Source organism: Aythya ferina, assembly GCF_964211825.1.
Source record: "Aythya ferina genome assembly, chromosome: 3".
Taxonomy (NCBI): domain Eukaryota; kingdom Metazoa; phylum Chordata; class Aves; order Anseriformes; family Anatidae; genus Aythya; species Aythya ferina.
The window spans coordinates 112596327-112621248 of record NC_140298.1 but is presented as its reverse complement, the minus strand read 5'-3'; the positions used below and the strand labels follow the sequence as shown (position 1 = coordinate 112621248).

The following is a 24922-nucleotide window of genomic DNA, read 5'->3' as shown; positions in this document are numbered from 1 at the left end:
AAGCTCAGGGGCAGGCAGTGCCTCGGGGTGGAAGGACATGGCTAGCAAGAGGGAGCAACCCTCTCCGACAGTGCCCGATGGGCAATGATGGCTCATCCACGTGCTTAGCTGTGACCTGCAGACACGCCGATTGCCAGCAGGAATGCATGACCAGGTGGTACAACCTTGGAAGTTTTTTATATCGTTTTTAGGCAGAAACCACAAGAGGCATAAAACTGGAAGAGTTGACCAGTGACCAGCTCAGCTACAGACTATACCAGCAAACAGCCTGTATAGAAGATTTGGGGAAAAAAAAAAAAAACACAACCCTACTTCAAGCAAGGGCAAGGAATGGGCATGGTTTGCTTTACAGACGACTCCCCAGGGACATGTGTTTCTGTTATCCTTTTCTTCCTCTTATTTGTGTAAATCCATTTGTTGGAACTGCTTATGTGTAGGTGGGGAAGTGCTGTCCATTAGGCACCCAGCTGGTTTAATCCAATCTCCCATGTTCTTGTGACTGTATTTGGGTATTACTTGAATGAGAGCCCCTGGGGACTGAACTTGGCCCCTGTTACTGACAATCAGTGCAAGGCAGGAGGTAGACATTAGATTAGCATTTAATCTGAATGGTTGTCAGCATAAGAATCTGCTTCTTCCAGTCACATGTTCTGAGCATACATACACAGGACACATCATTTTAAAATAACAAGAAGATACTCAAAGTTCATTTGTTTTACAGCATCAACAATGAGCCCTAAAAAGCAAAATTGCCAAAAAAATCTTACTTTGCACTTACTTCTTCCATTCTCTTTGCTTAGAAAAAATACATTCGTTTTCTTAACAAAAGTACAACTCTGGTAATCAAATAAAATACCTGAGATTTTCAAAATATAAAAATATTTTGCTACATTTAATCAATGGAGGTTTTCCATTTTATTTTGATGCTACTACTACATGCAAAGCGAAGACTAAGTGCATCTCTGTTAGGTAAATATCACATTGCCTCACTGGAGCAGAGGAATAAAGTTTACAATCAATCAACCGAGTTTACCTTTGCAAGAGACAGAAGTCAGGATGGGGATACTGCAAAGTTTAGAGGCAACTGCACAACTGATCTAGAAATAATATCTCAGGCCACATTCAAATTCTTCCAATCCACCACAGCCAGCAGTTTCTGCAATCCTTTTATCGCTGGGCTAAGTTTTTGGCTTATGTAAACTGACAGAATCACTGCCTTGGAGCTACAGATTTATAGCAGCTGAAAACAAAAAACATTTTAAAAATAAATAGGCTTTACTAGGACTTCTGGTTGTTTTTAAAGAAGACTGTTCAGACAGACACAAATGTTATGGAATAAAACAAACCCCCTAAAATGTTTTCTATGATGTTTCTGGAGCTATGTGATATTACTACATCATTTACCCACTTCAAAATGAAGTGTTTCTGCTATTTCAAATTCTATTAAACTCAGAAATGTAAACGGGCTTATGGTTTTTATTGTTGTAAACACGAATGCCCCAGGCAGTAGAAATCTTGGCTTGTTCAAGAACTGAAACCAAAAAAACCCACATCCCTAGATGTCAATTCAATACAAGTCTCAGACATCATTAACTCTTACCCACGCACGCTCAAAATACACCCTTAAAGGCTTGCTCATTATCAAGCATTTTTCTGAACTAGGACAGTTCATTAAGCCTTAGACTTCCAACTTGCCTGAAAAGGTTTCTGCGTTAATGAGATACTCTGTGGATGCACTGATTTTATTTTGCCGTGTCTTTCAGTCAAAGCTTTTCCAGTTTCCAGCCCCAGCACTGAGCCACTTCCCCAGATGTCCCTGAGCAAATTGCTTATTGCACTGCCTCCAGTGACACCCACAGGAGTACCCACACATGCTCCTACACGTGGTGGGCTACTCCTTCTAAGGCACTTCTAGTCCAAAATTAAGGCACCCTCCCATATATTTGTACAGGGAAGCCAGTGGGCCGTAAATTCATGTCTTGTTTTGCACTGTGCTAATTTCTTCATGTGAAGGAGCCTTCAACTCCTGGATTCATCACTCTCCCCCCCCCAAATTTAGGTATCTGTCTTCAGAGTCCAGGCATTTTAGCCTGAGCTTGGAAGCAGCCTCTGGAGGTGTCTGTCTCTCCACTGAGTCCACAAGAAGCCCAGAATGACTAAGCCTGAATTTAACTGCCCCGGAAAGTGCCTGAGGTGTATCTTTTATCTACAAAATGTGTTCAGCAGCATGAATCTATAGTAGAAATGAGGTTTTAGATAATGTATCTAAAGCCATAATGAGATCCCTGAGTGAAAAGAATCACCACTTCAAAGTCATGTGTAACCTCATTATTACAAAACACTGTGCAAGCTGAGATTAACAGCGATGCCATGGTGTTTCGTAAGGCTGACAAAACCCACAGGAAAACCAGGTGGGTACCATGATTGCTTAAAGACCAAAGTTACAGAAATTTGAAGGGCCTACATAATATTTGGAAGAGACTACAGATTTTAGGCACCTTGAGTGAAGATATTGTTTTTGAAATTAAGTCCTCACACTCTGACAAAGATCAGTATAAAGGTGTGTGAAGCAAGGAACTCCAACAATGGGAAATGCAAGGTTCTGTTTCATCTAAAATCTATAAAGTTAAATTACATCAAATCTCTTTCAGAATAACCCTTTGTGAGAAAATCCTCAAAATATCTCTGCATCTGTGATTTGCTTCATTTCAAAACAAAATAAATCCTATATTTTTATGGCATACTTCAGGATTTCAAAGTGCTTTCCAAATATGCTAGCGTGCAATGTATAGGTAGAAATTAAGTTCAAAACCTACCCCAATCTCTGAGGTTGAAATATATCACAAGGTATATTTGGGCAGTATACCACTTTTACACTTTTTCCCTTGGCCTACAAGTTCATAGACCCTCCTGTTGCAACAAATCAGTTTTATGTTATCATTGAAAAACAAACAAAAAAAGGCAAACCTTCAATAGCTTGCACTTCTGCATGGTTGTAATGTCTCTTTTAGGACAGTGCATTGAGTTGTATTTATTTTTTACATGGTAATGTTCCTCTCTTGATTTAATTACTGACTGTCATTCTTTATCGTTTCTCACAATGCATGGAAATGACAGAGAAGATTCTCACGGAGTTTCTGTGCAGGGTGTGAGACTGAGTTTAAAAAGTCTTGGTGTTCAGAGCTTTCAGACCGAGGTGTCCTCTGTGTGCTCATCCAGGTTCTCTGTGCTTTGATGGCTCCTTCTGTTAAAAGCAGGACAAACGATGCGTGAGCAGACTTCTGGCTTTTAGTGCTAGCTAGACAGGTCACAGTTTGGCAAGCTCAAACAAATAAGACAACTGAGAACCAACATCAAGATGTGGTTGTTATGGACCGGGAATAAGGTGCCTACGCAGAGGGGCCAGTGCCATTTTAGATTGTTTAGCCTGTTCCCTCTGGTTTGCAGCTGCCACGCAAAAAGAAGCTGGTGCCTGAGAGGCCTGTGTCATATCTGCCAACCCCATGGAGGTATCTTAGACACTGTAGGGCGATGAAGTGGTCCCAGGAATCCATGCACTGGAATTGATCCCTTAGCATAGAAACTTGTTTCCGACTCCAGTAAATTGGTATGATAAAAACACACCAAGAGTAACAATTTACTTTAATATTTAATCCAGCAGTCTTCTAGGATTGACTGCACATGCTATGTATGTCTTATGCATGTCCTCAGTATACCAGGCCTTTATTTAACAGAGGTGGATGATTTTGAGCTCAGCAAGGTTTTCTTTAGAGAGGGACAGAGAGGGGAGAAAGGGGATGAAGGGTATGAGATAGAGAAAAAAGGGAATGAATGCTCAAAGCTGTCCTTTCTTTTTGGACCACAATCTTTCCGGCCTACTCACCCAAATTGTTTGGATGTTTCTTACATGCCATAAACAACAAGAATGCTGACAATAATCCTGTTTTCTTCTATACACAAGAAAACTGTAACTATTCACATTTTCTCCAGTAATTTAGCCTGGCTAGAAAATTCTTCATTTCTGGATTGAAACACTGTACAACAATAGTGCTCTGTGTGCCTCCCTCAAAGAAGTAAAACAGAGCAGCTGATATATCTGAAAAATGGCCCTCTAAAGAGCTAGTACAATACTACAAAAATAAGGTACTGGAGCATGTAATGGTATCATTCTGTTAATAATTCAACTAATAGAGTGTTGTTTTGTTTTGTGGTAAGGAATATAGAGGTATATGTTGGTAGCTAGTAATTTTTCTCCAATATGACTAGGAGCTGCTGTGAGGATGTTACTGCTGTTTGCAGCTAGTTTAAACCTACCTTAACACTTCCAGGGCAAGCTTTGTTTCCCTCCGACTTTCTTCAGTGATTGGGTAGAAGAGAAGTATAAATAAACCTCCAAGGATGAGGACAGCAGGAACTGCTCCAATGAGGATTTTCAGCGTGAGGATCACATCATTGGATTGTCTGCATAGCCCTGGCTTGTAACCAGTAAACCTAAACAAATGGAAATAACAGTGGTGTGCATATGTCCAAAATTTAAAAGCTCTTAGTCATTTGAAGGTCCCCTTCTTGGATTACTCCTTTCTGGCAACGCTCTTTAAGACTCTTCACCTATTTATTTTCTATACCTCTCTTTTTCCTACCCACCCCTACATGTTTTGCTTCTTGTTTTTCAAATCCTGTGTCTGTGGTGTTTCAGATAACAGCATTATCTCTGTATTTTCTCATTATTATTATATAACATCTAATTAGTTAGAGGAGGATGGAATCTCAGGTAATGAAGTTGGTCTGATACGTGACTCCTATTAGTATTCAGCAAAGTCTTCAGGTTCAGCTTTAAAAGTATGCAAATAATCTGACCAATTTCAATAGCAATACTTAACTTTAATTTAAACACACACTTAAGTACTCTGCTCAACACAGACAAATTTACTCAAGTGCTCAGAATTAGGTACACACACTTCATTAATACAGGGGCTTCCGTGCAGTCCCACAACTGCTGATATACTCAATTTCCCATTCCAAATTTGTGGAATGAGCTTATTTTCCTCTGAACATGCAGCTATGAAAGCTATGGCTCATTTATCATTAGCCTGCCTTCTATGCTCTCCCACAAACACTTGCCTTGGGAAATTGCTGGGAGCTAACTGGAATGGAGTAGTAAAGGGGCTAATCAGTAAACAGTAATTGGCTTGTTTAAAACTATTCCTAAATAGTCAGTAAATACTAGCAGATTTGGGGGGGCAGGAAAGCAGGTAGAGAAAGGGATGGTGTTGTATCTTTCACAAATGTTGTCACAGTTTGTTACAGATACAGCCACAAATGGCTTATGCAGTAAGCCCCACTCAGCCTTCATCCTGTCATTTTGGCTCTTTGGTTTTCAAATGACAGCTGTAATTGCAGACAGTTTAATCACGGCTGGGGCCTGGGATCTGATGTTCTGAGCTGCAGATAAACCGAGCTCTTTATCAAAAGCAAAATTAAAGAACTGTCTGTAGAGATACAGAGCAGGTTAGAGGTGCCTGGTGAAGTTTCTTTCTTTTCAAATACCAATCCAGAAGACCTGCCCAATTACACGGCCTTCTTCATTAATTTGGAAAGTGATTTCTGACCTCACGCTTTCTTCAACATGTAACAATGTTGGTCAAACCTTTTGTCACATAAACAAACAAACAACATTTAACAAACAAGGGTGTTAGCAGTAAGCACCTAAACATCCTAGGCCCAAAAGGTTCAGCCAAGCACTGCCCATTATTCAGCAGTTTCAGCTGCAGGCCCTGGAGCATTCTGCTTATCAAAACCTCTGACTTGGAGCCCAGGGCTAAGTAATATTTCAGACAAGTTAACTTCTAAGTGTTCGTTGCATATTTGAGTGCCATGCATCTACTGAAAGCTAGCAGCTGCAGGCAGAGGCCCTTTCTGCTAGGCCATGTACAAACAGGGCAGATGGCCACCGCTTTCCCAACCTGGCCTTCTAGTCAGAACACACAAGGCAAGCAGTGGGAGGAGAACATAAAGCATCTTCCAGACTGACATCTTCTAGGTGATGCTCAGAGCTGTGAGGAAGGTTCTATTTCCTAAAGCCATGCAAAAATCTGTGATACTTTCATGCAAAACAAGCCACATGCATCCTGCACCACTCCTGCAATCTGAGTAAAGACTTGCAAATTCATATACGTCGTCCAACCCAGGTGCAACTGAGATTGCTCAAAAGAGGTGTATCTCTCACAGGGGACCTTCAGTTGCTAAGCTTTCATGTTCAGTTCCTTATTCATACAAGCCACTCAAATTTACAAGAATAATTTGGAAAAAGTAACATCTAAAGAGGAGTCAGTTTTTTTTCTGAACTGAAACATGCTAGGGTAGGTGGCTTAATGCTCAGTGCTCTGGCCTCAATGATAACAATCCAGTCTTTAGTGGGCAGCCAACTGGAGCTGCTGGCACTTTCAGGCTCAGGGCAAAAAGCCAATTAACTACAGGATAAAGGCAGAACACTTTCAGAGCAGATCCACTAAATGGAAGCACAGGGTTACTTACTCCAGGCTGGCAGCAGAAATTCCTAAGCCAATTCCTGCTGACATCTTGGTAAAGAAAACATAAGAAGAGTAGAAAATGGTTTCTTGTCCTTTTCCATGAGGATTCTGCAGGCGGAAGTTATCGACAACATCAGGCAGCATTGACCTAGAGATGAGCAAGATAAGATCAAAACTCAAGCCGCCGTCTCTTCTCAAAGCTCAAACTTACTGAAAGAACCTTCCCTCTCCACTTTCTAAGATCTGATTGATGTAATAAGTGATGAAGACAAGAGAATACACTTCAAAAAGTCCTACTGCTGGACAGGAGGGCAAAAATCTTTGTAAGAAATGCACGGCCACGTATTAGCATGTAGACAAACAGTAGAAAAATTATCAAACGCTTTCTGGGAGGTGATAGAATTTCTTAGATTGACTGTCATTCCAGCAGAAGTTGTGATATCAAAGAAAAACCCAACACCTTACCATTTCAAGGGACTCAATCTCTGAATATTTTTATTCTGAAATAACTCTTGACAAGCTAATAAAATTTTCTGAAACCAACGGGCCTATTCTCTCTCTACTTCAAAGAGACTGTGTTTGGTGATGGGAATCTGAATGAAAGCTGTACAAATGGCAACTGTGAGTTGACATTTTTGTTCTCCAGTATACGTCATGATTTACTGTTGGAAAAAAAGCTTCTGCCCCCCTGTGCAGAAATGTGTGTATAGTCTGACAGCTTATCTCACACTCTGTTTCTGTGATCTCTTGGAGTTTCAGCGTTTTCAGGGAATTGTCCAAATGAGTAATACAAAACAGCTCTCAGCAACAGTCGTGCCTTTGGGTCAATTTGACCTGAACAATAATTATCCCCTCTGGAAAGGACATTTCCCATCCTGCTCAATCTTGAGCAATTTCTTCCCACATATTTTCAGTCCTCAAGAGCCACATTGAAGTCTCTGTTTCTTTTACCCATACTCTTGTGGTATTTAATCCGTAACACAGGACTGCTCAAAAGGGTTTCAAAGCTTGACTTATATTTTCTCTGCTACCCTCTAACCTTTTGTCCCCCTCTACTCTGCCCTCGTGAAGCCCCCACTGCATTGAGGTCTCCACTCAGAGGGTGGTGAGGCACTGGCACAGGCTGCCCAGGGAAGCTGTGGATGCCCCGTTCCTGAAAGTGTTCAAGGCCAGGTTAGATGAGGCCCGGATCCAGTGGGAGATGTCCCTGCCCATGGCAGCAGGTTGGAAATAGATGATTTTTAAGGTCCCTTCCAACTCAAACCATTCTATGATTCCATCAATGATTCTATGAAATTCTCTCTCTTTGAGAGGCAAATTACATGCAGTACCCACTTACATATAGACATATACCCCTTCCCCACCTCAAATGCAAAATTCTCCTACCATGGCAACAGCAGAGATGCAGCAATGCTCAGACCAGAGACAAAGGCCACGAAGTATGCCAGGATCAGGTTTGGAATGGTCACTAGCATGACTGCAAAAGGAATCATCCACTGAGGAAGAAGAAAAAAAGTACACATAACTTACTTACAGTAAGCACTAAATATATATCATATATTTATTTATATGTATATATTTATATATATAATAAATATATATCATATATTTAGTGATATATGAACTGTTCCTTTCAAAGTGTAAGATTGTGCAGTGAAATGATGGTTCACATGCACCAAAGCCTAATGCTTGAGTAGTTTGGTGAAATGACGTTTCTAAAGAGCTCTGAGCCAACCTGGATTTACCTACCCATGAGAATCAGAGAAAATCAGGAGTAGCAATGTTACTGCCTTCTCTGCTAGCATTATTAGGGTTATAGCTGCACCAGTAAATTAAACAGTCCCAAAAGCCTATTTATCAGTCATGAAGCCAACTGGCAGACCCTGGCCACATTCAAAACGCTAAATTCTCCTAATCACTGAAAAAAGGGTGCCCATATGTTGTGGTTTAGCCCCAGCAGGCAGCTAAGCCCCATGCAGCTGCTCACTCACTCTGCCCAGGTGGGATGGGGGAGAGAATCAGAAAGGTAACTGTGACAACTGATAGGCTGAGATAAAAGCATTCCCTAGGTAAAGCAAAAGCCACGTGTGCAAGCAAAGCAAAACAAAACCAGGAATTCACTGGCTACTTCCCATCGGCAGGCAGGTGCTCAGCCACTTCCAGGAGAGCAGGGCTCACCACGTGTAACATTTTCTTGGGAGGACAAACACCATCGCTCCAAAAATCTCCCTTCCTCCTTCTTTCCTGCTTTTATTGCTGAGCATGACACCCCGCGATGTGGGACATCCCTTTGGGCAGCCTGGGCCAGCTGTCATGGCTGTGTTCCCTCCCAGCTCCTGGTGCATCCCCAGCCCCTCGCTGGCAGGGCAGCACAAGGAGCTGAAAGGTCCTTGGCTGTGTGTGCGGCATCGCCACTATTTTCATCACAAATCCAAATTAATTCTGTCCCAGCCAAAACCATGACACCATAGAAATGATTTTTGTGAAAAGCCCCTTGAATGATCTAGTTCCCAAACTGTGCCCAGATACTTCCTGGGAGGTTGCTAATCTGTTTGTGCTGGCATTTTCCTGACTATTTAGTAATAGAGATGACCAAATGCCAGTTACAACTTATGTCACCACACTGTGTTTCAAGGGGAAGGACGGAGGTTCAGTGGTCAATTTAACCTGCAAATAACCTGTTTCAGAGATCAAATTAAGCCTTGAATGAAAAGAGTTTGCTTATGCCTTCATATCCAATGACTACTTTGAAGCAGTCTGGGTACTTGGCAGGAGCTAAAGCCAGGAAGGCGGCGTGGTTTGCTTCACTCCACACAGCCAGACACACTCAGGACGTTGCAAAAGTCACTGAGACTCCCCTTGAAACTAAACTAATTTGGGCTGCTCAGGATGTGTTTTCTGGCGGTACTTAAAACCCCCAGATTTCTTCCACTTCCACTTGAGGCAACGGGCTTACAGGCTTGAAAATCCACTATTTCAAATGCTGATTGAATGCACACAGCCCAGCTGTCCCATATCCATCACATGCTCCATCTCCCACGCCTGTGAACCATGCGCACGGCACACGTAGGATCCAGGACCAGAGGCTTATCTACAGGGCTTTTTAATGATGGGGGATTAGTTTAACATTAAGTGTTTCAATCCTCTATAGTCGCAGCTGGGGAGCTGAGGGTATGAGAAGAGCTTTCACGGCGAGTGATTCCCCTAAGCACTGCTATTTACAGTTTGGTATGATAAGTGATTCTGGGAGTCCTGGAGTCTAATCCATTATGTTTATGTTTTAAATGCATTTCCCATCTAAAGCATTTTCTCCTAACCTAAGGAGGCAGAAAATAACCTTTCCTGACTGCAAGTTCCCAGCACAGACAGATAATCCTTGCATTAGCCCGGTGTTGTGGCAAAATCATTATTTCACCACAAGAGAGCACTCCAGCAATACAAGTTTTTATGTTGCCTGTGAGCAGTTTTATGACAGGCTTACGCTCCACATGGGGCCCCCACTCAGAAACCAAAGCACTTAAACAAAATTCGAGATCGATAATAATAATCACGGTAATTGTAATTTTCTACTGAAAGCCAAGCACGACCCACAAGACTAGGTTGCAATGCCCCAGAGTTTCACTCCGGCGATGGTAGTGCAATCATGGGGGCAGTGTTCCTGCTGCAATAAACAGCTAACGAGTCTCACTCCTTCCTGCTTGTAAAGCAAAAAAAAAGCTCTGCTATTGGCACCCTGCTCCCTTGTCACGGGGCTGCTGCACTGAGAGTCATAAACAATAGCCCACAGTTGTCATCCCTTTTTCTTCCATTCATGTTTATGGAAGAGGAACCTTCTGGGATGGGAAAGGTGTTGCTGAGCTGTGCAGCAGCTCATTATGAAGGGCAGATTTAGGAAAATGTGCAGCCAGAATGTGAGCAGAAAGGGAAACAGGAAAGTGGCAAACGGGGTGCACAGCCAGGATCCACACAAGGGCACACCTCCCTGCTGAGCAGTGCTGAGAGATGGCAATCAGACAGTGGGGTACGGGTCGTGAGATGAACAGATTGGGGAAATTTGGGATTTTTTTTTTTATTTTTTACTAAGTTCTCCTAAACCCACAGGGGTACAGAGGGCCCAAAATGCCAGTGAGACCCCCTTCTTAAGGAACTTTGCTGCCTCCCTGAGGCCCTGGTTAAAGATGTTAGAAGAAAACTTCCTAGCCTGGTATGGACCTCAAATTATTATCCATTATTACTTTTTCATCTAGGCAGTGATGAAGTTGCAAATGAGAAGCCCAAGGGCAATCAAAAGAGGCTTCGGGGCTTTGGGACTACTGTTTAAGGGATCAGGAGCACAGGTAATGTTTTCCTGTATCCTGCCAGCTGCAGGGAGTGATATTGTAAGAAATGGACAGATCCAGCTTATCTGGCTCCAAGGCTGATGTCACTAGCAGAATTTTGGCTGTTTTTTTATTTTTTATTTGACCATGGGGTTGGTCTAGACAACACCAGGCCTGCTGGTGCCTGATGCGATACGCTTCTCTCAAAAGGGGAAAAGGATTTTTGCTCAAGACTTAGCAGGGCTGATTGAAAGAGCTTTAAACTGGATTTGAAGGGAGAAAGGAATAAAATCGGGCTCATTTATTTTTCAACTGTCTTGGGAATCTGGAGAGGTCCCAGGTGACTGGAAGCTGGCAAATATTGTCCCAGTTTTCGAGAAAGGCAAGAAAAGAAGGCCCTGGTAATTACAGGCCTGTCAGTCTCATTTCAGTGCATGGTAAAATTATGAAGAAGATTTTTCTGGGAGTTACTGCAAAACACCTGAAAGGCAATGCCACCATTGTCACTGCCAACAGAGGTCCACAACGGGAAAGTCCTGCTTAATTAAATTAATTTCCTTTTATGACAAAGTTACCCATCTAGTTGACCAAAGGAAGCCAGCTGATGCACCCATGCTGTCTCCAAGAATCTTTAGAATCTCCAAGAATCTTTAATACTCAAACACAAGAGAGAGGGGTTCCATTTTTCAGACACGTTGCCCAAACCACAAATCAATAGTTGCCACATTTACAATTTCTAATGACAATTCCACCTCCAGTCACTGAGAGACTTACTGATTTTAAGTTCAGTGTTTGCCCCATGAGGACTGAGCAGACAATCTATTCAGAGTTTCCTTCTCTGGAGATATTCAAGGCCTATCTGGACGTCTACCTGGGCAGCCTGCTTTGAGGAACCTGCTTTTGCAGGGGGGTTGGACCCGATGATCTTTCAAGGTCCCTTCCAGCCCCTAGAGTTCTGTGATTCTGTGAATCTAAGTGTAACAAAGCGTATGGAAGCAGAAGCAAGTAAACTGCAGGGCATAATTTCTAGCCTGTGCATCAACCTGCCCATGGGAAGGATCCTGCTTGGGTATGGCCCTATACTTCCAGGGCATCTAGGCTTTGAACTTCCAGTCAGTGTAGATACTTAGCACGTAGCTGATTGATCATCTCTTGGGGGGAATTAACTGAAAGGGAGAAATACCAGTGGAAGGAAGCCAGGATTCTTGTAACCTATCGACCTACCCTGCTCTCTACACAGTGAGGTTTCCTCAACATAGAAATGCTTTTACAGGAAAGTGAATCCGGAGCAGTTCTATTTATTCATTTTTCTCCAGAAAACTTCATTTCACATTACCTCTTCACCCTGAAAGCTGAGCAGAACTTGTTTTTCTCCTGCCTTCTTCCCTTCCAGATGAACACATCTGAGTGACAAACATCACAGCCTTGGACAATATGGTTTGTTTCACAGTGAGAGAGAACAGGTTAGTTGTACAGATCACACAAGGTGGTAGTATGGGAAGCCCCTGTGATGCATTGCCAGACACAAAGTCAGACAGTGAGCACATGGGAAGCATTCACAGTCCCTTGGGAAATGTCTATAAGGTGAAATAGAGAGGTGGCTTTTTTTCAGTCCAACTCCTGCTTAGACCATAATGCAGTCAAGGAACTCAACTGTAAAATTAAGTTAAACTATGTTTACAGAGGTGCTGACAGGCTCTCCAGTCATGTTAAACTGAATTTACAGAGCCAAGCTGGTTGTAGAAAGCATAGCCAAATAGCCAGAGATTTCCTAAGGAGGAAATCTGCATTTCCTGGTCCACTCAATGGTCCTATGCTGCTTTTGGCAGTTCTCTTTTCTCCAGTGGTAAAAAGAAATGAGGATGGGACTTAGATTCCAGGTGTCTGCTTCAAAACACATAACAGTTCAGCTTATTTGGAATATGGGTTTTAAAGTTACTTCTGATTCTTTGGAAGTCATTCCAACACAGAGATTGTAATTGCAAAGAATGATAACTATTCAATTATATTTAACAATTGTCTCCAGATCTAAACTTTTCAGCTTTGTTCAGACTTTGACATATAACTTCAGCCTGGATTTTCCAAGTCCCCATGCTTTGTTGTACACAAGGCAGACAATTTCCTTCTTTCCTCTTTCACAAGTAATTGAAGGTAAACAGGGGAAAATGGGGAGGAACAGGCCTATACAATGATTCACTGAGGATGATGACAGAAAATTGCTGCTGTCTGCACTAAGTGAGGGACTTAAAATAATCCATCAGAGGCAAGGGCAGACTCCCTGAGCTGGCTTTGTAGAGCTGTGTCAAAGTTAAAGTAGGCTTTTTTTCCCAGGCAGGTCAGGCAATTTCTTTTACTTCAGTAATAACTGTCCCTCTCCATCCAAGGGACGTGGGCACCCCTCTCTCCTTAGGTTTCTAGAGTAGGATGTGGAACAGACTCCTGTTTCCTCCTCTGTGACTGAATTAAAAATGCAGTCAGCTTAGCATCATACATAAAGACAAAACTAGTCTTGTAAAACAGATAACTTCTCAACCTGAGACAACATAGATCTGAATTTATAAAACATCATTCGGGCTCACTTCTGAGAGCGGTGTAATGCAAACCTTGGGCAAATTCTTAGCAACAGCAAAAAAAGGCTGAGATATCCCTTCAGCATTGACCCATTTCTCAAAAGTTTCTCTTGAAAGCTCGGAATCCGTCTGAAATTTGGTGTAACAATTTTAAAACAAACTCTAAAACTCAGTGAGTTTCTTGTAGCTTGAGGTTATAAGCACTAGAAATAGTTCTTGAAGTGGCTCCAATTGTCACAGTAAGTGAGCACAAGCAGATTTCTTTTCTCTAAGGATTTGCTTACCGAAATCCCACATGCTGCACACTTCTTGCCAAATCGCTGCAGAAACTTCTGCCAGAAGGGAATGCTCGCAGCTGCTGATACCTACAATTAACAAAAAAGCAAATCTGTGTTGTGCTTACTATCACTGTCTTCGTACACAGGCTGTAGAGTTCACAGATATCTTTCTGTCTAGTGCATGAGGGTCTGAAAGGCAAATGAACATGCAGATTACTGTTTCTCCTCATCCCTCTCCAAGGGATTTGTCTGATTCATTATGATGTTACAAATGAAAACTATCCATGAGAGGCTTTTCCATAATCAAATATCAGCAGACAATAACTTAAGCTTTCCTTTTCGTGTTGTAAGCCACATCAGTTAAAGCTATACTGTCATTAGAGTCCAAGCTTATTGCAAATAGTCAAACTTTGTGTCAATGCCTTTTGCCTCATGCTCTGAAACTGAGACATGATAATTTTATTAAGCCCTACCCCGCCGTACAGGAAGAAAACTGAAGCACAAGATAGATACACTTATCTTAAGGTATACTTAAAGTACATATCCCACCCTACATGTTTATTCTCAGGAACAACCTCTAAGGGAGACAGTCACTTATAATCAACATTACCATACCATACATGTATGTTATAATACTCACCTGATAGCGATTAACAACTACAGGCAACATAGTACTAATGCACTAAAATATTTCTACTAACAACAGTGTTACAACTGATTTACATTCAAATGTCAATTCACTGTTGCAGCTATATTACACTTTTCACTGACTTTGCTTCCCCTTCTTGTTTTCCATTACTTGCAGAGCCTTAAGATACCCAACAGTTAGCTATTTCTCTCTGGCATTTTGGTTTTATTACTGGAAAAGATCTGTCTTATAATGTGGGAAAGGAAGAATCAAAAAGAATCATCAAAAGGATATCAAAAAAGAATGGATCCTATCAAATTCTGATATCAAATCCTACCAGTTTTGATATCCTATCAAAAAAGATGGAAAGGCTGGAACCAAGAAGTGGAAATGAAATTGCCCTAAAGTGGTTCCACAAAATCTCTGTACCACATTGGTCAGAAATCATGCAACACCTTCCCTGAAAATGGCTGTTGCAATGTTCTACGTGGTAGACGTAGATTCCATAGAACATTCAAAATATGCAGTAGAAAGACATCCCAGTAACTATGCAACAATAAACTGTTGACTTGCGCTAAAAAGACTTTGGTCAGAAGGATGAAGACTGCAGCTTTCTACTAATCCTACTTGTAATTGTAAAGTAAACCATACACTACAGCAGCAGTGTGTAACCGAGTTATAGATATCACCTAAACATAGCAGAATTCTACCTCTGCATGTCAAGAAAAAGGGTTCTGTAAAGAAATCTTTTTATCACACTATCAATTGCTCTAGAGAAGAATCTTCATGTCTTGTCTCTAGATAGTTTAAGTATTTATCCTTGAGAGCTACCTGGCCCAGAATGCTCATGTGTATGAATGCTCAAAGGTTGTTTAATTCTCTGCTTATCAGACTGGGGAAGGGGAAAGAGGAGCTAAAATTCCAGACCTCATTCCTGTCTGCATCTTTTGTTTTCTATACGAGCAGAAAGTGACTCACAGATAAAATCAACAAGGAATGAATTAAAAGCTTAAAAATTACAGTAGGAAGTGTCAACTTTATTCCAAACACACAATACAAACAATGGTATAGCACTTTAACAGCTCTATCTAGACACAAAACTCTTCTTGCCTTCTGTTATTTTGAGCTAAAACCAGTGAGATTGAGCTAGCAAATAAAAATACAGGAGAGAAGTACAACTCACCAAGATGGTCACCACCAAATACTGGAAGTGATTGCGAAGATTGGCTGCATGAGTACAGAACAGGACAAAGTTGCTCTGCTCCAGCTGTTGAATTGAAGATATTTGGTGATCACCAAAAGAAGGAAAAGGAGAAAAAGACAAAAAAAATCACACTCCATGCTAGCGAAACATAGTTGGAGACTAATTTCTTAAACATCCACACCAACGGGAACTTCAGTGCTTCTTTGGCAACCAGGTTTTTCAAGCAGTCTTTCCAAGAAACTTTCTAATTCACCACGACTACTGGTGAATACAGCACTGGTCTCTCACATGCCCAGATCTTGTCCTCTGTCCTAATATTCACTGTGACCAGTGGCTCGTGTGACTAAGAGACTGTTGACAAAAACATGGATATTTTCAAAATAAAGGCAACTCAATTGATATGTATGTAGCAACAGAGTCACATCAAAGCCATGTATGTTTTAGTTGAACATAACTCACAAGTCAAGCTTTAAAATACCTCGAACTATGGGAAGTAAGATTGCTTACTTACTGGCTCTAAGTTCTTTCTATAGCTTCTCTTTATGGGAGGACATATCATTTTGTGAGAGCCACATACAACTGCAGGTTCTGATTTGAAAATTAGCTCTGTCCAGCTCTGTAATAGCTAAGACCACCTGCCTCTGAACATCTTCTCACTCTGACCTAATGCCTTCCATCACAGAATACTCCATCAGAACTGGTGCAGCCACTGTCTGAGAACAGTCACCTATGCAAAGGAAAGGGGCCGTGGTTTAAAGCAGCACACACTATAGAGAAGAACAGAGAGAAGAGCAAAAACATTCTCTAAGCAACTAACACCACAGGAGACTGTAGATGGATAGCATATAATAGCCCAATCTGGGTCACCGGGACTAGTTCCTTACCTTTTATAAAAAAAAAAAAAAAAAAAAAAAAAAAAAAAAAAAAAAAGGAAAGGAAAGGAAAGGAAAAAAAAAAGAAACATCTTTAAATGGTCAGGTCTTTGGTTTTCCTTCTCACTTGAATGAACTATCTCCAGCTGCACAGGACCCCAGGCACCAAAAAAGGCTCTGGTTCCCTACTGATTTGTAGAGGAAGGCACCACCCCCTTGATCACCACCTCCAGTCACAAGCCAAAGGTTATATGCATTGGAGCTGCCTCAGACTCTTCCATGCTGGGACTGGAAAGAGGCCAACACACAGCCACAGAGTCTGAAGTTACCTGAACTGCTGTTGAGATGAGAAGAAACGAAGCTGTAAGCTTCAGATATGGACCATGCTTCATGGTGAGCCTGAGCCCCTTGCAAAAAGGAATCGCTCTGTCTGAATTCAAGGCATAAGGATCTAAGAGGAATAGAATACGTAAAATAACAATATTTTCCAGAGACGACCATGAAATCATTATTAATAAATCTAAGCATATTTAGATGTATCTTACCATCTTTTTCCTTTACTCCAAAAAAAAGAATGGTAATTCCCAGAAGATACACACCTCCTATAACCCCTGCTGCAATCATATAAACTTTTGCCTTTGAAGAGAAAAAAAGATATATTTGAAATCATGACAGGAGAATGACAAGTCATTATGAAAAATTCAGTCTCTTTCTGGTGAGTCATCTGCAAATGAAGAAATGCCCATCTAAACGGAGCCAACTGTCTGTCTTCTACCCCTCTGAAAAATGTTCACTTCTGCAATTCATTTATAAACAACACCTACTTAAGGATAAATCCAGGACACATGGGTATATATTTCTTGGGGGGAAAAAAGAAGCTGTGAACAAAAGGGCTACTGTGTTGGCAACCAGAACATTTCAAAAATTTGCTTATGTTGAGACTAGCTGTAGACACACACAGTCATCTGTCAAAAACATGCAGCATCCATAGAACGATTCTGATATATTTTTTTTCAGATCCAGTCAATCTAGCTACACAGACTCCAACCTCTATCTTCATTCTGGGTGGAAAAGGATTCAGTGCTGATGCACACATAACTACTACACTTGCTGCATTTATACATAACAGTATTAAAATCTTACTTTAGGCTTTAATTAATTTTAGAAAACATTCTTTCACACTGATATTTTGAGAACATGGTAGCTTGCATGGTTGTTTTCCCAGTTAGCTAACGAAATGCTCAACAAATTCAGAAATCTTTGCTTTCTATTAGCCAGATGAACAAACCCTCCAAGGATACCTCCCACACAATCAAATCATATTTATTGCTTCTAACTTTGATTACTGCGACTCTTGAATAAATCTTTACAATTTTATTTTGCCTTAGCGTTCTGTTATTTTTTTTTTTTTTTTCTGTGTTATGAAAGATAAAATAAGTGCTGGTGATACAGCTTTGTGACACAATGATTACTTGATAGGAAAATTGAATTCTGAATGATCAGTTAGATGTTGCAAATGACAGGATTATAAATCTAGAAATGAAGTGGCAAATAGGCATGCAATTACAAGAATGTACTGCCAAATATAAAGCCACTTAGTGTAGATGCAAAGGTAGGCAGATGCACCACTTAAGTGGTTCAACTGATGATATTCAAGTGTTCATTTAGACAATCTCCAAGTTGACAACTTTTATTAAGATACTTATATTTCAGAAAGGGATGTGGTAAAATAAAGAATAGTCCTGTACTCCTTTATTTGGGACAAAGATATTTTGGATACAGAATTATAAACTTAGTCACAGAGTACATTTGTACTACTAGTTATGGCTTGTATAGATTGCAGAAGTGTAGATACCTGAATTCACTTAAATGAGGTGTAATTTCAGCCAAGACAGAAGGGCTAAACTAAAAAAAAAAAAAAAAAAAAAAAAAAAAAGGAGAGGAGGGAGCTTCACTATGAATTTTATATTTCATGTCTATTCATTTGTTAATTTTCTCGAAGCAACTGAATTAAATGTTTTCTTTGACAGGTCTTAGTTAAGTGTAATTTGAACTTTATTCACCCAAACTATTAAAGATATTAATGGTGGGCCAAATAAGATTCTCTGACCTTACACAAAACTTGTTAGCCCACATACAAACCGTATCAATGCCTATTCTTGATTTGCAGTAGGGAAGATACACTCTCCTAAGCTGTTTCACATGGAAGTTCTATACAGAAACAATTTCAGGAGAGCTTAGATGCAAAATAACAATTTCTTCCACTTTGCTTCTTTAATAATCAGCAAAGTAATCTCAGTAATTCACAAGCTCTGCCTTTAAACAGGGTGTGCTCTTGAGCAACTAAGAATCAGTCTTTGTGATGAAAGGGGTCAGGATCATACTCCTGAACGCTTCTAAGAGGAAACATCAAGATTCAACCTCTTCTAAATATTTTTCTTTCTCTTTTTTAAGACTAAGGTTGTTGGTGGTACTTTAGGTTCATAGCCCTTACTCAACTTATAACTGAATGTCCATCACTCATACAACTGAGATTCAAGATTCAACATCTCCTGTTGATTATCCGGTTGGGTGCAGATTCTGTTGTGCACCATGAGAACAAAAGGCAAACGCGCTGTCATGCGATGCAAAGCAGCTCCCCCAGGTGCTTGAAGGCCATGCATGCTCACATAAGGCAACCAAATTGATGCCGGGTCATGTGCATGGCAAAAAAATGTGGTCTTCATTAAACAGGATAGTAGGGAGTGAGGTAGGTTGCCAGAGCTGTTCATTCACACCTCTACCCTTGGCAGAGGGCTCTTTGGGAAAAAAGGTAGGAGGGAATAAGGAGTGAACAGAACCTTGCCCATGGAAAACAGTTGGACACCATAATCCAGACCATTCTATACCATGGGATACTATTCACTTAAAAAAAACTGAGAAGACAACACAGAGGGAGAAGGGAAAAAAGTAAAAAAAAAAAAAAAAAAGTAAATAAATAGGAAAAGCTTACCAAAATAAATAAATGCCTGAATGTAAATAAGGAAGTGAAATGAGGAAAACAAAAGAAATAAGCAAATATCCAAACTTGTTTTTAACATATGAATAAATTAGTTTGCAAAAGCGTATTTTAGGATAGTGTGAAAGCTGTAAGAATGTTAAAAGGATATAACAAACAACAGATTTATCAGTAAAGGTAATATCTTTAATTAAAACAACCCATACAGCTGGGGGAAAAAAAAAGAAGACAAGATTCCAGTCACAGTTCCCCTTCTTCAGATACAAAAAAGAAACAGATCTAAAACATGTTTCTTTGTCTAAAAGCTTCTGCATTGTTTCCCAGTGTTAGTAGCTAGTTTAATGAAAAAATGTTACTTCTGTTAAAAAAAACACTGGCTAGTTCAGGCTATTTTTCTGATTTTTTTTTTTTTTTTTTTTTTTTTAAGTAAAAAACCTGCTTGATATGCAACTCATTGTGAAGCTTCTTCATTTATCTCCCTGCTACCTCAACAAGCACAGGAAAGCACGTGGTTAGAAAGAAAATAAATCAAAATCATCTATTTTTTCCTTGGAAGCCAATTAGGAGATTTGAAAGTGGAAGTCGGTGATTATGACATAAAGCAGATTCAGAAAAGGAATCTGCTGTGCAATGAAATTCAGCTTGCACTACAACTCTTCAATCTACTCTCCACAATTCACAGAGCTGTAATAGCACAGTGATTTCCTACAGCAATCCATTGTCCACTAGAAGCTAAAAAGGAAGAAAGGATAATGTTCTGTGTCTTGTTAAAAAATACACTAGAAGTTACCTAATGAGCAGCTTCAAAAACTCTTTAATCAGCTACAAAATGGCACAGCCACTTAGAGAATCAGCCCAGCTCTCCCCAGGCAGTTTCCTAGCTCAGGTGTCTGAGAAGACTTACAAAGGCCTGTGCCAACAAAAGAGATGAGGCAGCAGAGAGGCAGAGAATAGCACCTGGGACAGGGGGATGCATGGCTCAGTCACCTTCCTGGACTGCCTGTGCTGGTGCCAGGGTATGCTAATTCAAAGGGTATGTGAAATCATGCCTTTAGCTTGTGATTTTACCGCTGCTGAAGAGTGGGAATGGAATAGTAGCTATTCAACCCTTACACACAGACCACTGGCTACAGATAGGTACATCCTGATCTGCACTGTGCAACTGAAATTAGACCTAGGTCAAAGAAACCTTCTTCATAGGGAATTTTATATAGAAGTGAGTATATGCACTGGCAGAAACGCATGAAAATATAAAAAGTGAGACTGACTCTAGCAAATGGCAATATGGAACCAACAACCTGCTGTCACACAAGTGACAGAAAAAATACTAGTTAAGGCATTTGCTTGATTCAGGGCCTGTTTCAAGACCACTGGAAACAATGAAGATGGTCAAACTCTGTCACAAAGATTTGGATCAGGTTTTAGAATTACCTCTTATACATAAAACTTCCTCTATTTCTCCAAAAATGGAGAACTGAAGCATAAAAAGATTAAATTACTTGTGCATTACAGAGCTGCATTACAGGAAAAGTCTGCCTTAGAAAAAGAAACAAGTGTGGACCTCAAGGTTCATGCCACACGTTAACCACTAAGCCCTGTTCCTACTTACTGCCTGATACGGACCATTTACCATCAACAGTGCTTTATACTTTCACAAGGATACAGATTCCAAGTAGGATGTAGTTTCTTGCATGTAACAGCCATTAATTTTTGCAGAAGATCCCTACTGATACCTGCTTTGAGAAGCAATGTTGCTGAACTGAAAGATTCTGCCCTAGCCTCCTTTACATCCTTACTAAGCTTCTATTTTACACTGCAGATCAGCCCCTAGTGAAAACAAAGCGTGGCCATACACCTTCTGGATACTTTACAGTTCAGCATCTTCAGCAAAGCTCCTCAGTATAATTCTTCTGCCACACTTAGAAGTGGTTGTAAAGACAACAGAGATGAACCCTTGTTGTTAAGAAGGCAGTTGTCTCAGCTCCAGCATTGCTGGTTTCAAGGAAGTCATGTTCAAGCTCATCTGGCTGGGTGATGTGATACCACAGGAAGAACATGCCCCTCTAGGGCCAGGTTGGATGGGGCTTTGAGCAACCTGGTCTAGTGGAAGATGTCCCTGCCCATGGCAGAGAGGTTGGAATGAGGTGATACTTAAGGTCCCTCCTCACAGAATCACAGAATCACAGAATTTCTAGGTTGGAAGAGACCTCAAGATCATCGAGTCCAACCTCTGACCTAACGCTAACAGTCCCCACTAAACCATTTCCCTAAGCTCTACATCTAAACGTCTTTTGAAGACTTCCAGGGATGGTGACTCCACCACTTCCCTGGGCAGCCTGTTCCAATGCCTCACAACCCTTTCAGTGAAGATGTTCTTCCTAACATCTAACCTAAAACTCCCCTGGCTCAACTTAAGCTCATTCCCCCTCGTCCTGTCACCAGGCACGTGGGAGAACAGGCCAACCCCCACCTCGCTACAGCCTCCCTTGAGGTACCTATAGAGAGCGATAAGGTCGCCCCTGAGCCTCCTCTTCTCCAGGCTGAACAAGCCCAGCTCCCTCAGCCACTCCTCGTAGGACTTGTTCTCCAGGCCCCTCACCAGCTTCATCGCCCTTCTCTGCACCCGCTCGAGCACCTCCATGTCCTTCTTGTAGAAAAAAACCCAAACCATTCTCTGATTCTGTGGTTCTCTCCCAAAGAGATCTTACTGTGCTCCCACAGACACTTACTTGATGGGACAGGGAGTCCGAGGGCTCAGGGTAGCTGGGACTGTCATGCCAGGAGTCGGTAGGGCTGGTTGTGTTTAGGGGAGGATTTGTGGTGCAGTTATGAGAGTGATGAGCACTGGCCACAATTTGCCCCTGAAGTGCAGCTCCAATCAAGGTCCCAAGAACTTCCATGGTCATTCCTGGAGAAGGAAGCACAAAGGAGCATTCAGGATGAGAACCTGATCCCTCCACTGTTCACACGCCTGCTCATTTATCTCACTGAAGAACAACCTCATCAAAGCAATTCAATTTTATTTTATGTGGATTAAGCAGAAGAAGCAATACCAAGAACAGCTGAACTGGAAGGTCAGTAATAGAATAGTCTCAAGAAAAGAGTTTTGCCACTGGATTTCTGATCAGCTTTTAGACGCCTCCATGGAACAGCCTCTTTTATGCAGGCTTCATGATAAATATGGCTGGGATTAACAGACATAAGGGAACACAGAAACTTTTCATCCTGAGGACAAGAGCTAAATTACAGTTTAAATACTGAATGCCACTTTTCCAAAGCACAGCTAGGAGCCATAACTTCAAACTTTTCACTTCATGTTTGACAGTAACTTTGTGAAACATTTTGGAAGCCACTTATCTGCTCAGACCTCGGTTCTCCAACTGTAAAATGAAACAGGGCTTACCTTGGGTTTATGTTGGAACTAATCCAGCTGTAAAGCTCTTGACAACAGCAGATGCTGTTCTTAAGACTGCCTAAGGCTGTAGTCAGGCAGAACTAGGCACCTCAGCCTCAGAGCGTGGTTTAGATCACTAACAAATCCACTCCAGCACCACCAGAACAAGGGAGCACCTAAAAACCAACTAGTCTCCATTTTGGAAAGCAAAACACATGTATCCAGATCGTGCTCCATGCACACAAAATCAGTCAAAGTAGTTGTTACAACCCAGCTGTAGGTGACTGTTGAATAAATTGGGTTTTGACCCTTCTAATTCAGAGGGATTTCAACCTACCACTCCTATTTCCACACAATATGGCCATACCCAGCATCCCCAGTGCAGGGAGATAAACTGAGTTCCTGCCCTAGCACCAGGTACTACTTAAGCATTTTGCATAAAGATTAATTAGATTGAATATGTGAACAGATTAGAAACAAGGACCAAGACTTACTACTTCTGAGAGAGTATTCTTCTCATTGACCTAAGCACTAGGACTCCTTCTACTAAAATGGTTAACCACCATGCTTCAGACAGTGCAGTAACAAAAGCTGTAAGCAGCTATGGGAGATCAGGGAAGGAAAACGCAAGACAGGCACCCAGGAGACTTGGATCATGTAAATCATTGCCAGTATGTTCCCACACAGAGAATGTTTCTGAATGGAAGACCTGAGGCTTTGTGTTACATAAATTTAAACCAAGAGGTAAAAAATAATAATGGTTCTTCCTCAAACTTCATATCTAATCTTCCCAGCAATGATTCAGCTCAGTCCATCCAAAAAAAAGTGACTGATGGTGGAAATCCTAACTTCAGACTGATGTGAACTGTTCTGCCACAATCCAGTCTCTGATGCATCTTGCAGAGCTTCCAAACTGTTCAATGCCCAGCACAAAAGAAGTAATACCTGAGTCACACCTTTCATTCAAAACACCACCTAAAATCTTTATAACCTTTATCTAAGACATCACATCAGCATTTTACCAAGCGCTTGCATACAATAAAACTCAAAAACATTATAATAGGCAACAGAAACACAGCTATTATGAAACCTCTTATTTTCTAAGAAGTGCCAGGAGCTGAAAAACAGGCAGATTTTCAAAGTCTTTGGGTGCTCAGAATTGATAATGTGTTACTTTCCACTGTAGCAAAGAAAGCAGATCTCTTGGAAAAAAAGATTGTATTTGGAGTTGGTTCTATTTTGCCCAAATATAAGTAGTATTTATCTGAAAACAACTTCGGAATCCAGCATTTCTGTCATGCATTTACAGTAAGGAACAGGAGAAAACGTATGATAAACAGTTCTGCTTCTCTCCAGTAGAGGGGAGTGGATCCTCTGACCCCAAAACTTTTGTTTTTCAAAACACACTGCAGATTACGCTGCTGTGCGTCTCTAAGCAATTGAAGAAATGCCTGAACAACTAACTGCATCCGAGAAAGTCTATCAATGAGAATTCTCTATGAAACCCAGAGAGAAGTAAGGGAAGAGTGTTTAAGTAAGGCCTTGCTAAAGATCAATAAATAAAATTAAAAAAATATATATATCACAATCATAACTGTTACAAGAAAACTAATCTCCAAACAAATATTATTTCAAAATAGACAAAAATACTAGCGCCTGAAAAGTCAAAATTATGGCTAATTGCACCACCCTAAATTATCTCAGTAGAAGAGCTGTATACAGAAAAGTTAAACAATTTTCTGAATGGTAAAATGACACTATAAATGTACTACACCTCTTAGCCATGGAGTTCAAGAGCATTTATTAGCAAGAGTTTCACATAACTGTGAAATTATTGGACTAGCAGACAGGAAAGCACATTTATTTGGACCACAGCCTCTAAAGACATAAAACCAGACAACAGAAAACACTAGGTATGTGGGTTTGGTTAGAATTTCAGCCAGATGACTCAAGATACTGTCACTGCCAAAGAACAGAACACACCAGGAATCTGCTGCTGGTTAGTTCTGTGACTGCTAGCCCGGGATTTCTCTTGACATAGCTGATGATAATGCAAATTACAACCAATCCATGTGGCTGAGAAGGGGTTGGGTTGCTCAGGGGATATTAGATCTAGAATTTCTGATGTG

The 24922-nt window shown here is 40.9% G+C and overlaps 1 protein-coding gene across 4 annotated transcripts in view; it reads right to left on the bottom strand.

Annotated features, from left to right (window-relative positions):
• Positions 1–581: 581 nt before the first annotated feature.
• Positions 582–24922, bottom strand: part of MFSD2B (MFSD2 lysolipid transporter B, sphingolipid) — a 39258-nt gene continuing 14917 nt past the window's right edge. For 3 of the 4 annotated variants that reach the window (XM_084512901.1, XM_084512900.1, XM_084512902.1), the window contains 9 exons: positions 22129–22307; positions 16947–17037; positions 16731–16852; positions 15509–15592; positions 13704–13784; positions 7917–8026; positions 6535–6678; positions 4315–4491; positions 582–3244 (listed from right to left, as the gene is read on the bottom strand). In XM_084512901.1, the coding sequence (XP_084369027.1) occupies positions 3187–3244; positions 4315–4491; positions 6535–6678; positions 7917–8026; positions 13704–13784; positions 15509–15592; positions 16731–16852; positions 16947–17037; positions 22129–22307 (1046 nt within the window). In that variant the 3' untranslated portion in view covers positions 582–3186. The remainder of the gene's footprint in view (positions 3245–4314; positions 4492–6534; positions 6679–7916; positions 8027–13703; positions 13785–15508; positions 15593–16730; positions 16853–16946; positions 17038–22128; positions 22308–24922) is intronic. The other variant, XR_014690858.1, reaches the window with a different exon arrangement.